Source organism: Urocampus carinirostris, chromosome 20 (assembly GCF_059441175.1).
Source record: "Urocampus carinirostris isolate Australia breed hairy pipefish chromosome 20, RoL_Ucar_1.0, whole genome shotgun sequence".
NCBI classification, from domain to species: domain Eukaryota; kingdom Metazoa; phylum Chordata; class Actinopteri; order Syngnathiformes; family Syngnathidae; genus Urocampus; species Urocampus carinirostris.
In genome coordinates this window covers 10,496,083-10,511,983 of record NC_142368.1, presented here as the reverse complement: position 1 = coordinate 10,511,983, position 15,901 = coordinate 10,496,083, and the positions used below count along the sequence as shown (strand labels likewise).

The 15,901-nt window shown below is 41.0% G+C and overlaps 1 protein-coding gene across 2 annotated transcripts in view; it reads left to right on the top strand.

The window, feature by feature from the left end:
* The window catches only part of fam184ab (family with sequence similarity 184 member Ab), a 113,438-nt gene that overhangs the window by 77,029 nt on the left and 20,508 nt on the right, over positions 1-15,901 (top strand). For both annotated transcript variants that reach the window (XM_088324846.1, XM_088324845.1), the window contains exons 15-20: positions 1,167-1,320; positions 3,642-3,769; positions 7,101-7,285; positions 12,202-12,348; positions 12,719-12,836; positions 14,887-14,991. In XM_088324846.1, coding sequence (XP_088180972.1) covers positions 1,167-1,320; positions 3,642-3,769; positions 7,101-7,285; positions 12,202-12,348; positions 12,719-12,836; positions 14,887-14,991 — 837 coding nt within the window. The remainder of the gene's footprint in view (positions 1-1,166; positions 1,321-3,641; positions 3,770-7,100; positions 7,286-12,201; positions 12,349-12,718; positions 12,837-14,886; positions 14,992-15,901) is intronic.

Genomic DNA, 15,901 nt, shown 5'->3' with positions numbered 1-15,901 from the left:
ATGATAACAAATTAAACTCTGCCTTTTGTTACAACATCTAGGCCTAAGTTAAATAAAACTGTATAAACATTTACATCATTTTTTGAGGTAGCGAAAACATTTAAGGGCGTCCGTCATTTTGACGACTTGATCATTGGGCCATAATCCACAGCAGCAGTAGTAGTACGTCCTTAAGATTTTAGCGCGGCACTATCATTGAGGGGGTGTTGACGTGTTGTGCCCTTTTCCGACTCCTATGCAAATCCCCCCCCCCCCCTGATCGTATTCTATATAAAACGCTTATTAAAACAATAAAGCGAGCTAATTATAATAATTGGGAGATCCTAGTCTATATAACGCGTTTATTTAAACAATAAAGCGTGATTTTATTCTGCAAATTGCGTTTTTTAACGCGGATGAAAATGTCACCAACGTCAATGTACACTTCCGACAAAAGCGATCGTATTCTATATAAAACGCTTATTAAAACTCTTACCAGAGTGCGTTTTCCTCGTCAGTTCTCCTCTCTTGAGTTTATCCTTAACTTCTTGTTGGTCCGACTCCATATCGGGGATACCAGGCCAAAATCACGCGAATTTGCGGAGGGGAAGATTATTAAGAGGACAGCATTCACGTCACGTCACGTGCACAGAGCATGCTCTGGCTCCGTTAAAAGCAATTACAGCTCCTTCTCCGTTTTATCCAAATTATTTATTTTATAACAAGTATTCCTTGGTCTAGTATCCATACATAGTTTAAGTATATATTTTTAATGAACATATATTTATAATTATTAATTAATTTAAAAAAAAAAAAAAAAAAAAAAAAAAAAGCAGGACCGAACCCGACCCGACCCGACCGTATGACTGACATTTCAGGCCCGACCCGGCCCGAAATTGCCTCGGGTTCGGGTTCGGGTTCGGGCTCGGGCCATGAATCTTAGCTCTAATCAGAGTCCAAGGCAGTTGGCGCCAAAGGAGCGGGCACAGGTGGTTCACATCAATAATCATGACAGAATTAGCCCTCGGTGAAAATTAGTTTGAGCTGTAGAGAATAAATCACCATAATACATGAGCCGAGCTAAATTTAACCTCCTTTCATGCAACTGACTTGAGGCTAAATTTAGCCAAGATAATAAACATATCTCAGCTTAATCCTTTATCTCGGTCTTGTGCACTCTCCCCCAGGAGTTGGAAGAGCGCCTCCGTCAGCAGCACCATACCGAGCTCCAGTCGCTGCGAGAAGCCCACCGGCACAGCGTGGAGACCCTCAAGCAGCAGTCGGAGCAGGAGCTGCAGACGCTTCGCTTCGAGCTGGAGGACGAGGGGAAGGCCATGCTGGGTAAAAACCTTAAATGAGCGCAAAAACTTGCCAACTGTTGGCTCTGGAGCTTCGCCCACTCGTATAAAAACTACCAGGTTGTTCGTTGGACAGGAAGTGGCAGCGCTGATGAATGTCCCTCCATTAACCTTCACGCTTGCGTACCCCACTGGAACTTCGGGAAGCAGGAAGTTGGAACTCGTTTGCGTAGACGATCCGTCACTTTAATTGAGAAAGAAAAGTTGTCCAACACACAAACGGACCAAAAACAAAACAAAACAGGCTCAAATGCAGGCAAAACTACAGACTAGCCATTTACCAGGTTTTCAACAAGGGTAAACAACGATCTGGCAAAGGGCAGTTCCAAAAGGGCCATCAGTCTCACTACCACCATTTATTTTTTATTGTCCTGCACTCCGCTTCCACTTTGCAGGGAGTTTTTGCAAATTGCCATTACTTTCTTTAACTTGGCCAATGTAAAAAATGATCAAGTTTAAATGACTGTGTAATATTGAACTACTAAATGTTACTATGTCTTGCAACCAAAACGAGTGCTACAAACCTACAAAACTACGGAGACACAAAGTGACCAAACCGCACCATTTTTCTTCTTATTTCTTTGCCCAGTCCTTTACAGGGTTTTTGTTTTTTGGGGCCACTGTTGGATCAAGATGGCAGACAATCCTGTCAGCATGATGTTCGAATCCCAGCTCCTCCGTGTTACATGTCAAAGTGTCCTTGGGCAAGACACTGAACCCCTCATGCCCCCAATAAGCAGGTTTGCGCCTTACATGGCTGCACGGCCGCTATTGGGAAAATGTGAAGCACATTGTAAAGCGCTTTGGGAAGTCTTGACTTGAAAAGCGCTATATAAAAATGCAGATCATGATAGTTCGTGCATTTTTGCTTATTATTCAAATCAATGAAATGAAATGATCTGCATTTATATAGCGCTTTTCAAGTCAATGACTTCCCAAAGCGCTTTACAATGTGCTCCACATTTTCCCAATAGCGGCCTTGCAGCCATGTAAGGCGCTAACCTGCTTTTTGGGGGTATTAGGGGTTCAGTGTCTTACCCAAGGACACTTCGACATGTAACACGGACGAGCCGGGATTCGAACTGGGATCCCTTGATCCCAAGACGAGCGCTCTACCTCCTGATCTACTGCCGCCCCTAAATCAATATTGTTTAATGAATTAAGTTTTATTTTTTTGTACCACTAGGAAGCGCTAAAGGATACGTAATGTCCCTTTAAGGGTGGGGTGCGTCATTTGAGGCGTCCTTAAAAAGTTGAAATATATTCTCTATTGAGTATGTTTGAACGATGACCAACTGAGTTTAAAGAATATAAATTTTTTCCCACCGCGCCTATCTGTTTTTATTTTACTTTTGTCAGAGCTGTTTAGGACTCGCAGCACATTAGCAAGCAGAAAGAAAAAGAAGGGGGCTGTTGAGAGGATTTCATGCTTGTGCTCACGGTTTTCTGTTAGCGTAGCATGAAAATGGTGAAAGTAAGAAAGGTGCTGTTTCAGTCTAAAGGCCTACCCAAACCCTCAAAAAGATGAAAAAGGAAGTCTATTCGAGCATGTCTAAGAAATGCAGGTATTTGCACGCGCCACACAAGCGGCTCGACAGAGGCTGCAACAAGGATTTAAGCCAGAAGATGTTGTCAACAAGTGGAACACTTTCAAAAAACTGCAGGACAAAAAAAATGAAAAACTGCATAAAATTGCCATACATGTTTGGGATTTATTTATGTTTTTATTTATTTATGTGACAACTACTTTTAGGTATTTATTTATTTGTATATTTATTTCTACATATAGCAGGATTGATCCTCCATATCTTGGTATCTTTTGGGTTAAAAATAAAGGTTGGATGTGTCATTTGAGGTGTCTTTAAACAGTTGAAAGTACTTATTTCCTCCATTGAATATGTGTTAAGGATTCTCAACTGAGTTCAAAGAGCCTTTACATATCTGCTTTCATTTGACTGTTTTAGAGCTGTTTGAGACATTAGGTTCAAGGAATGGGGTCAGAGGGAGGGCTAGAACATCACGCTCGTCTTTTATTTCTATTTGTCAGTGTAGCATGAAAATGGTGGAAGTAAGAAAAGGCCTGCTTCTACTAGAGTCAAAACACCAACCCAAACCCCAAGAAAGATGAAAAAAGAAGTATTTATTCTAGCGCGTCTAAAAAAATGCACGTACTTGCACGCGCATCACGAATAGAGGCTGCGATCATGACTTTAAGCCAGGAGATGGCGGCGGAGAGTAACAACGTTCTAAATTATATACTGCTCCTTTAAAAGAAAAATCAATTGCTAATTTATTTGTCTACAGCGTCCCTTCGATCAGAACTGAATCACATCCACGCATCAGCCATCGAGCATTTACGGCAAAACCACCAACAGGAAGTGGCAGCTGCCAAGAAAGAACTGGAAAAAACGGTGGAGAAAACCCGCCTCCAGGTACAACCCTTCCGTTCCAAGTGCTGCGTTTAATGTCCGTAATATTATTTTAGATTTTTGTTGTTGTTGTGTATATGTCCTTTGTTTTTTGCACTCTAATTGGAGAATTGGTGTTTGCATAAATGTGCTAAATTGGCCTCTGGGTACTTACCCTGCCTGCATGCATGTGAGAATTCCACGCTTCCCTTTAATGAGCACACGTCTTTGTAAATAACATGCGTTAATAGCTACGGGTGCGGGAAATCCTTGAAAATAATTGAATTTTAATGTAGTATTTTTAGAGTTTTGAAAAGTGAATGTAAATGCTTGGAATTGTTGCAATGTTTCTCAGCAGTCTGACCATAGACCTCGTATTAAATGGAAAAAATAACACAAGCCATCTTAAAAATGACGCTGACACAGGTCCCTCGTGGCTTTCTCTTTATTGAATCTCCGCTTTACCATTACATTTCGTCTTCCCTATTGATTAACGGCAGCTGGCATTGCTTTGTATGGACCCCTACACGTCACAGCGAATGGGACAGGTGAAAAGACAAAGATGCCAGAGGTGATATCTTTCATTGGGATCCACTCCGATCGAGATTGACCGTCATATTTAGCGTCTTCCATTTTCTAACGATCGCTCCAACAGTGGACCTTTTTTCACCAAGCTGCGTGGCAATTGCTCCATAGCCCTTTCCAGCCTTGTGGAGGTGTACAATTTTGTCTCTGGTGTCTTTGGACAGCTCTTTGATCCTCGCCATGTTACAAGTTAAAGTCTTTCGATTGGATGGGGTGGACAGGTATCTTTATGCAGCCAACAACCTCAAACAGATGCATCAGTTTTAGGATGACACATGGAGTGCAGGTGGACTTCTTAGGGTCAGAATTCTAGGTGATACACAGGTGTCCAAATACTTATTGGCAGCAGTATCACACAAATGAATAGTTAAAAAAATCATGCATTGTGATTTCTGGATTTTTCTTCTTAGTTTATCTCTCTCATAGTCAATGTTCCCTCTAATTTTCCACGGGTCTGACCGTTCACACAAAGTCGTTGAGCAACGCTTGAAACAACAGTGAGCAACAGCAATCCCAAGTGTGGCAACTAATTCATTAGTAGTAGGATACACAACTGTATTTAATCACATTTTTGTGTGTTTTTTGTGGACGTACAATGTTGGCAACAAGATTGACTTGGTATAATTGGAAATTATTTGAATGCAACACAAACTTTTTCTTCTTTTTCCCGTTTTTTTTTTTTCAATTTTTTTTATTTCCTTTAAAGAAATTCATTGTGTTTATTTTTTTCCTAGCTGTTCCTTTTTGTTTTTGTTCTCTACTTACTTTTTTCCTTTGTTTCTTTCTTTTCATTTTTCTGGCTTTTTTCTGAATTTGTCCTTTTTTCTTTTCCTTTTGTTTCTTTTTATCTCAGCTTTTCACTACTTTTTCATTTTGGTATTTTTTTTCTTTTTTGTTCTATTCCCCCCTCCTTTAAGTCATTTTGTGCATAATTTTACATAATATTTGGTCATATAGGGATGAAAGAAGAAAAAACAACCTGAAGAGCCGTTTAGGACCCGAAAGAGCCGGTTCCTTTTAGTGAGCCGAGCCGAAGAAGCCGGTTCTCGAAAAACTCTACTGACTTTACTCAACTTCGTTCTACTTCGACCTTGACTTCCAAATACCGCATTTAGAACACAATGTCAGGGGAACCCTTTTATTTTTACCTTCATGCACTGTAACTTTGACTTAACTAGCTTTTTAATTAGCAATTTCGAGACCTGAGTTTTGTGAGCTGGCTAGATTTTCTTGTGCGCGGAAAATCTCTGGGTAGTGCGCACACACGCTGCTTAGAGGGAACATTGCTCATAGTGGACATGCAACTACAATGAAAATTTCCGTCTCCTCCATGATTTCTAAATGGGAGAAATAGCAAAACGGCAGGGTGTTCAAATACTTATTATCTTCACTCTATGTGTTTTTTGTTTTTGCAGTTCTAATTGGGAAAATTGAGTTTGCATAAATGTGCTAAATTGGCCTCTGGGCTCTTTATCCTGCCTGCATACATGAGAGAATTCCTTGCTTCCTGATTATGAGCACGCATCTCGTAAATAGCATGCTTGGTTTTTTTTGTCATCACAGCGTTGGCGTTCTTGGATATTTAAAAGCGTTTGGGGAAAAAAGGGCCTACACGCACACACAACAACAAAATACAGTTTTTACATCGGATGACATTATTTAGCGAACGAATCGGACACGGAGTTTAACTCTATTTCCAGCACAGTGAGACACCCTCATCTGTCCTCATTGGATGCATAATTTATGAATCATTTTCTTCTGTTGAGAAACATTAAAATAATGAGGAGGGAAAGAGTTGGACAGAAGAAGAAATCTGCTCTTGAATTTTTTTGATGGATGAAAAAGGGAAGAAATCGAGGTCCCGATTCAGCTAGCGGATGCGTCATCTGGCAGGACATCTGCTTGGGAAGTCAACATCTCATTAGCATGATTCGTCTTGTTTAATTCCATCCCAAACATATCGTATTAAAGGGACACTGTGCAATATTTCACCACTAGATGTCGCTGTATCGTGTAGTGCAGGGTTCTCCAACGTGGTACCCAAAGGAGAATTGCAAAGTAAAGAGTAAAAATAACATAAATAAGAAATGTTCTATTTTACAAAAAGTCAATCGTATCAAAATATACAATGATATATATATATTTATGTAGTGTCAGGACCAGAACAGAGACAGGACCCACTTGCATTACGTTTTTCTCAGTTTTATTGGAATAAAGGAAAGGGTTGCACCCACGATCCGGTGATCGCTGGTCAGGGAAGCAGGTCGCTCTGAATGCGGATGTGGGACTTCAATGGGGAGCGATGGCGATGTCAGGAACGGAAAAACGGGTCAGTAGCCGGGACACGAGAGCAAAAAACGTGGTCGGGATCAGAAACGAGTTGAAAGCCAGGAGAGGAGAGGAGACGTGGTCAGGATCAAAAAACGGGTGGAAGCCAGGGGAACAGACGGGAGCAAAAACAGGTGTGGGTCAGGGATGTTAGAATGTTTTTTTTTCTTTGTTTTTAATTTGGATATTTGTTTTGCTACATTTCCAGAAAATAATCAAATTACTGTGACGTGTGTCGCCCCTGCTCACTGCCCAAAGTGAACGAAGGAACAAATGTAATATCTAATCACTAACCACATTTTATCCACGAAGTAGCGAAACCATGCAAAGTAAACTGTGCTACAGCGGGAATCCGTTTTTTCAGACTCCCAATTGACAGAAATTTCCTAACCAGACTCTCTGTGTGGCCATGGCAACTCACCTGCCTCTCTTTTCCTGTCAGGAACGCGAGTTTCTGGGTCGCATGGCCGAGCTGCAGGAAGAAGTCACACGGAGGAAGAAGCACATTGCTCAGTTGGATCACCAAATCCACACACTCAATGAGAACATCAGCAGCCTCACCAAGGAGCTAGAGCTCAAAGGCAAGGAGGTCCTCAAGATACGCAGTGAGGCCAACCAGCAAATCAGGTAACTTGCGATTCCATTGAGAAAAAAGCCCATGAGTTCGATTGAAATATGTCACTGCCCATATTTAGTCACGATTTATTTGCTTTTAGTTTTAAGGACTCCAACGCTTATCCATCGTTGTCGACAAAAATTATCTAATCTCATCTCATCTCATTAGCTGCACCGCTTATCCTCAGTAGGGTCGCGGGGGTGCTGGAGCCCATTGTAGCGCCTTATCATCCGGTGCGCCTTATGTATGGAAAATATAGGACCAAAAACTATTTTTTTGGGGGTGCGCCTTATAGTGCGGAAAGTACGGTATATATTTGTCGCCGATTTACAATTTCAACCCCGATAACACAAAATTTTGGGGACCCGTAAATCTCTGTTGGGACCCATAGATTTTTGAGCATGCGAGTCCCCGGGACTCATCACTTTTCAGAGGTAAAACTAACACTGCTGTCTGTCACGTGTTTGACATTCCCTGTGTCAGGAATCTAGAATAATCTTTTCTGAAGCATGATGGGAGAATTTTGCATTGCGCCTCCTCCCTGTTATGATGTGTGTGCATTTACGCAGCATGCGTACATTATGTAACTGGTGCGCGTCTATGTAAGTGCTTGAGAGAAAAAGAGCGAGAGACGGTCGGAGAGCTAAAAATAGTAAATAATGAAATAAATGAATGAGTGCCGAGTGTGAGGAAATGAGTCGTGTTCTTCAGGGAGCGACGGCATAAGATGGAAAACAGTACATGGCGTATAACACCAACACTTTATGTATTCTAAAGAGATGAACGGTGTTGGGAGCGTTACTGAAAAATATGTAAGTACAGTGGAACCTCGGTTCTCGACCGTAATCCGTTCCAGAACCCTGTACGAAAACCGATTTGTTTGATCACCGAAATCATTTTTCCCATTAAAAATAATGTAAATTGTTTTAATCCGTTCCAACACCCTGAATGTTTACCTTGAATGTTTAACGTAAACATAAAGCTAACCCAGGCTAATCGTACGATCGCGTTATCGTAATCTTCCGTACGAAAGATTACGCTAACATGAACGTGTAAAAATTTAAAAATCAGGTCGTTTACAAGTCATTTAGCACCCGGGTCTCCACAACAAGTGGTGAGCGGTTCATTGGAAAGCGGGCTCCGTTCCAACACCCTCAATGTTGGGCTCCGTTCCAACACCCTGAATGTTGAACGTAAACTTAAAGCTAACCCAGGCTAATCGTACGTTCGCGTTATCGTAATCTTCCGTACGAAAGATTACGCTAACACAAACGTATAAAAATAAAAGGATAAAGAAAATAATTATGCATAGGATTTCTTACCTTTGTGGTGGTCAGCAGAAGGCACAGGTGGACGGTGGGGTATTCCCTAGCAAGATCAGACACTCGCACACCTCCTTCATATTTTGCTATTATTTCTTTCTTAAATGCAATTGTTGTACGCACTACTTTTCTTTTTTCACCCGTAGCAACTTTGCTGCTTGCACTGACTTTCTTCAGAGGCATAATTAGGGGCTAAAACACCCGAACGCAGCTCAGTATCGCACCTCAGCGTACGCACTCACGCATTACCGGCGTTCGAACTCCGATTTTTTGACCGAACAGCGAAGCAAGAATTTCTCATATTTTTGATTTGTTCGAACTGAGAGACGTTCGAAAACCGAGGTTCCACTGTACTTACAGTTGCTAGCTACCTCATTTTAAAATGTATTACTTTACCTTCTAGATTACTGACACCCAAAAGTAGCGAGTTACTCTGAAAGTAACTATCTCGTGACAAATTATCGCGTATACTCGCATTGAAGCCGCACCTCTTAAACCAAAAATGTGGAAGCAATTAACCCTTTGTAATTTTTGGCTTGTGAAATCTTGCAAACTAACAGTTAAGACACTCCATATCCATTTTGTCAAAAAAAGAACACTCAAATATTTCCTTTTCGATTTCTGGTTAATGTCCAAGATGTTTTTTTTCCCCCAGGACGGTAGAGTGCAAAAATAATTAAACAGATATAAAATACAGAAAACTCAGCAGTATTTTACTGTATATTTTGTGCTCACATTGTTCCTGTATAAGTGTAACCGCGGCGTACCTGTCCCATCAAAGATCCACATTCACGCTGGACTGGATGATGAGGTTTTTATTACAGTTGCTGCAAATTAATGAGTCACACGTGGTAAGCTTCTCTGCTGGCTTTGATCTCGTTGACTGTATATTACTTGATTGGCGGAGAAGGAATCATCATAGAACAGAACAATTTGTACTTCGTATACTTTTAAAAGGGAGTGGAGTAACACACCTTCTTGTAAAGACAATTGCGTTACAAAATTGTATCTATGACATGTAACAGTACTCGTTACTGAGAAAAATATCTTACTCCCAACACTGGAAAATTAATAATAATATTAATGAATATATATATCTATATAAGATTATCTGTCTACATGTGTTACTGCAATGTATTAAATAGACATACTTAAAAAAGGGTGGCATGCAATATTATTCAGCACAATTTCATTGATAATTTGTAGTACAACATTTTTTGCAACTACCGTAAATTCCGGACTGTAGAGCGCACCTGATTATAAGCCGCACCCACCACATTTTTAGAGGAAAACCGATTTTGTGCTTACACAAGCCGCACCTGTATATAAGCCGCATGCGCCCACGTTAAAAAAATGTTACACAAACACAAAATTAACCCGGACCCGACTTTAAGTACCGCGATTGTAACTGAAAATCCTTCATTTTAAGTACACAGTCCAAAAAATCACATCCGGCAAAATAAACGGATAATGATAACATTACAAAAATATACAGTTGCTAATACATATTATACATGGTTACACATATTTACAAAGAAAGACGGTACACCGAGAGAGTTTTCAAAGCTTTAATAATAACAATAATATAACTTTCATCCGAGCAGTTAATGGTAGCAACACGCTGGCAACACAGTAAACGGTCTGTTAAAAAAACATACCATACTTGTAAAAATCACGGTAAACCGTCCTCATCCTCCTCCTTAGAACTGAAGCCATCAAAGTCGGCTTCCTCAGTGTCGCAAAGAAAGGTTGTCATATAGACGTCGTCCCACGCTCCCATGCACTCCAGATTCTGTGCCGTTGGTGATAGTGGATTTTTTTATGTTGCCCTAGGCTGTCAGGATCCACTGGCAGACTTGCGAAAAAGTTGCCTTTCGCATGCGGCCAGTTTTAGTGAAAGATTTCTCGCCGCTAGTCAAGCCAAGAAGTTGCAGTCTTCCTCGGCATATTTTGTACTCGAGCGCCGCTGGCGGCCGGTAGAAAAATGACAGAAATTGGCCGCATCACTGAATAAGCCGCAGGGTTGAAAGTTTGGGGAAAAAGTAGCGGCTTATAGTCCGGAATTTACGATAACTCACATTTTTGACGAATGAGCTATGTATTTTGTTACCAAAGTTGTTAGGAATTGTATTAACTGTTTTAATGTATTGGCTGTATTTGTTATTGTGTGGTTTGAAGTATAACTATTGAATGCTTTAGGCGTGAGCACAGTCAATCATTTCATCATTTACTCTCTTTCTATACCGTAGATATTAAAGTACAGTCATATTTATTATGTTTTTAGTTATTTGTTTATCTTTTTGTTTGTTTGAGGGTGTTTATTGCTTGCCGTTTAGTAGAGACTCAAAACAAGGAGACAAAAATGGATTTTGTACTTGCAAGGAGAACAGGGAAGAGAGCCCAAACCTCAGATTAGAAATTCCAAACTGTTCTCAAGTGTTTGCGTGCTATTATTGTCACTCTCCAGTCTGCATGAGTTCCCCCCCCCGAGTTAAACAAACACGAGTGGAAATAAATTCATTAGTTATTTTGCTTTTTTTTAATTTATTTATTTTATAAATGCATAGTTGAGAAACTCCACGGGTGATTAAAACATTGAACTGTCAATGATTGTTTTATGACTAAATCTTACATCCCTGAATCATAATTCCATTGCGAGCCTCAGAAAAGAGCCCCAGCTGACTGTTATAAACTATTTCATCAGGTGTCATGAACCGGATCAGGAGGAGAACCCAGAAACATTTCTCACACAAGCTTTATTTTACTGGAATCGGGTAGTCATGCACATTAACACAAAAACCAGTGATTCGGCGATCGCTGGGCGGAAAAAGAAAGACAGCAGTCTGGCGTGGAACAGCAGAAAGCCAGAGACCAACGAGATCGATACCAGTTACACGAGCCGATACCGGACAGATGGTGGCAATATCGGACAGAACGGGACTGACAGGATTGATAACAGATATAGGAGATTGGAGACAGATAAGAGACAGGACGAGATAGACGGGAAAAATACCATACACTGGAGACCAGAGACCGATATCAAAACGGGACAAAACAGACAGGATCGATACCGGACAGGATACACAAACAGCACACCGGACAGAGTCAAAACACACGTCTTGCGGGCGCAGAGGTTGGTTGATGGACTGACAGAGGGTGAGTGAGAGCACTGAGATTAAATGGGGGGAAAGCCAATCAGTCAACGAGACAGAGCTGGCGCCAAACGGGCGGGGCCAATTGGGCGCCATGGGCAACCGTGACATCAGAGCTGTCAAATTCATACAGCTCGGGAGACACATGGTAGAAAACAATTTTCACAGGGTCCAGACTACTAAATTTTTGACATAAAAAGTGTGCCATACCTGGAGGGCTGGGGTTCTTCTCTGAGGCTCACAATTATAGTCAAAACAATGAACAACAGTGCACAATGATAATAATAAATAATAACAAACTAGCATCTTATGCAATCTCCTTTGCAGGTGACCAATATTAAGAACAAAAAAAACGTATCAATGATGCTAACAACGAGGTAGTTTTTGGTGTTTTGCATAGTGTGTTAGCGGGAAGCTAGCAGAAAACATAACGTTGCTTTTTTTCTACCGTAGGAGTCACGAACAGGAGCTCCAGAAGCGTCACGAGCGGGACGTGTCGGAACTGAACGCCGTCCACAGCAGAGAGACGCACAACATGCTAGCCGACTTCAACAAGGCCCAGGAAGTCCTCAAGGACAAGATCTCTGCCCTGCAGATTCTGTACGCGCTCCACAATCCCTGACATTTCCGCTTTGAGTCCCAGGATTGACGAAGTGCAAGTAAAGTGGTGGCGCTGGAGTTGATGATTGGTTTTAGCGTGAAATAGCTAATGCGGTTTTGAAAAGGTCGGCGCTGATGATTTTTCTGCTTTTTCTCCACGAGTGGCATTTAAATGGCAACCGTTATAAATGAGAGTTTTTAAAGCGCCATCAAATGTTTGCTCGGAGGACAACGAACGGCAACATTTTGCACAAATCCATCATCGACTGTCAATTTCTGTCTGGACATTTGTGAGAAAGGGCAATGAATGAAGAAGAACGTTTTTATTCTTTATATTGTTGGCTTGGTTACATTTTTCTTGCTTCAACAGGCTGGAAGGCACCGAGGAGAAGTTCAGGAACCGGGAAAGCCGCCCAGAGGACTTGCAAATGATCGCCGAGCTGAAGGACATGGTTTCCGAGAGGGAGTCGCTGGTCAAGAAGCTAGTGGTAGGTTCTTTAAGAAAAAGTCACATGTCTTGCCAAAGCAATGAGCTGGATTATTTCTTTTAAGCCAATCGGAAAGAAACCTAAACTAATTCATTCCAACAAAAAGGTCTGATATCAACTTTTAATGGCAAAAGTCAACCTTTTCCCTTGAGCCCTCGGCTCAGGCTCCAAGGACGGAGCCCTTTTGGTTCTGTTGCCACGGTAACATGTTTATGTTTCTGGTTGCTCTCTGAAGGGTGATCCTTTTTTTCATGTGTTTATGTAAAATTGTGGTGTTGCTACAGTAGCAGACCACTTTAAATGTCCGCACTGCGCTGTGCCCCCTATTTGCCTTTGTCATTTTTATCTTCTGTTACCGGTGGGCAGATCAATCTGGCTTCTCTTTCACTCTCCCAGTACCTTCCCAGCATGCAAGCCAGTGGGTAGCAAGGGGAATGGGCTAAAAGTGTGCCTGTCAGTCATTCACTCAAGTATAGATTCAGAGAGAAGCAGAAAGTGCAAGGCAAGAAAGAGAAAGGTGTGCGCTGAGAAGCAGTTTTTAGAGGGAATTGGTGTAAAGCAAAGTATTAATCCTAGGACAATAGCAGTGTTCTCGCGTCCATGCGTCCTAGACGCATCATTTTTGCTGGGGACGCATTGTGTCAAATCAGCATGCGTCCCCGGGACGCAACGTTTTTGAGACCAAATTGTCATTATTACTCGATTACTTTTTTTTTTTTAACAAAGATTTACCGCACTGCAAACTTTTCGTCAGGCAGATCCGCCATTGTTGTTTTGGTCTCGCGCCGATCTCGGCAAACGAGATCTCGTTGCTTCGAGCTGACGTCATTGTTGCGGCGGTTGTCGAGTGAAAGAGAAGTATGCCTCTGAAAAAACAGTTGGTATTAGGTGCAAATCAACAGAAAATTGGTAATTTCTTCAGTGTCGCTAATAAGTCGAAACATAACACAGAATGTGGTAACAACGGCAATAATTCCGGCACGAAAAAACGGCGAAGAAATTCTTCAGAAGACCGCGAAGGCAAGGAAAACACGTGTTTTGAAGCAAACGACTCAACAAAAGAAAATAAACAAAACACTAAATGCACTAAATTATATTCCTCTTTACGCTATGAGGAAGATGATAATAGATTCGACCTTGAGAAGGCATTACAACTGTGGCGGGACAACAAACCACGAAGAATATATGAACTGAAAAATTTGAAGTGATACCTGCTTTGTATTACCAATTAACTGTGATGATCAAAACTGCATGAATATATAAATATTTCAGCAATATTATTTTGTATAGTGTACAATATTGTGAACTGAAAAATCTGAAGTGATAACTGCTTTGTATTACCAATTAACTGTAATGATTAATACTGAATGAAAATATAGATTATTATAATTATTTAAGCAATAATATTTCGTATAATGTACAATATTGTGAACTGAAAAATCTTGAAGTGATAACTGATTTGTATTGCCAATTAATCGTGATGATTAAATCGGAATGAATATATAGATTTATATTATATATTTGTCGCCGATTTACAATTTCAACCTCGAGAGCACTCAATTTTGGGGAGCCATAGATCTCTGTTGGGACCCATAGATTTTTGAGCATGTGAGTCCCTGGGACCCATCACTTTTCACAGGTAAAATGAACACTGCAATAGTATCAATGGATCCAAGTACTCACTTAGTATTGATAATATCGATATTCGGATGGATCCGCCCACTCTAACCCAGTATCATACCCGGGCACGCCGGTCCTTGAGGGCTGCATGTCCTGCATGATTTTGCAGGTACTCTTCTTCAACTCGAGGACCGGTATGCCAGGTCTGCAGTAGTATGGAATGCACGTGTCGCGTAATAGTAGCGTCTTTTAAGCTAACGCGCAAAAGGTAAGCCACTTCCCTGTTCTTTTATCTTCTTGGCTTTTTACCTCACTGTGAATGTGTGAAACTGGAGTGTCATGCCCAATTTCGTTGTCACAATATGTTAACCCATTTTGTAACAATGACAATAAAGCTATATTCTATTCTATGTCCTTGCCACCACCACAGGACGACAAGAAGTTTTACCAGCTGGAGCTTGTCAACCGAGAAAGCAACTTCAACAAAGTCTTCAACGCCAGCCCCAACGTCGGCGTCATCAACCCCCTGATAAAGGTACGTACCACCTAGGTACCGCCTGTCAAAATTTCACATGCTACCAGTTCTTTCATTTTACTTTCTAAACTTTCTCTAATTCTTTTAATACTTTATGACAGGGGTCACCTACCTTTTTGAAGCTTACTAATTGGTACAATGAGCAAACATTTTAATATGTGTTTCTAAAATAACGTAGTGTGGTATAACCACGGTAAATTCCGGACTACATACCGCACCTGATTATAAGCCGCACCCACCACATTTTAAGGGGAAAACCGCTTTTTTACTTACACAAGCCGCACCTGTATATAAGCCGCGTGCGCCCACGTTAAAACTTGTAACACAATCACAAAATTAACCCAAACCCTACTTTGAGTCCCGCGATTTTAACTGAGCATAAAGTACTCAGTTTAACAACCACAGCCGGCAAAATGAATGGAAAATGATACCGGTACTTAAGGTTTGATGCAGACCTGCAGAGTCTGGGTCCCGTTGAAAGTGATCCAAGGAAAGAAAGTCTATATTTCCAAAGGTAAGGGTGGAAAAATATATATTCACTATTGTCCGCTGCGTCCAAAAACACGTCTCACCTTTACTCCACTTCCCGTCAGCCCCCGTTGTTTTTGCCCCTTATTTTTGATTCGCCCGTGGAAAACATATCAGAATAAGTCGCTAAAATAAATACATTACAAAAATATACAGTTGCAAATACATATTATACATGGTTACACATATTGACAAAGAAAGACGGTACACCGAGAGAGTTTTCAAAGCTTTAATAATAATAATATAACTTTCATCCCAAACCGTGACTGTGACAGGTAGCAACACGCTACTAGCAACACGCTCGGAAAACAGTAAACGGGTCTGTTTAAAAAATAAACCGTACTTGTAAAAATCAAGGTAAACCATCCTCATCTTCCTCCTT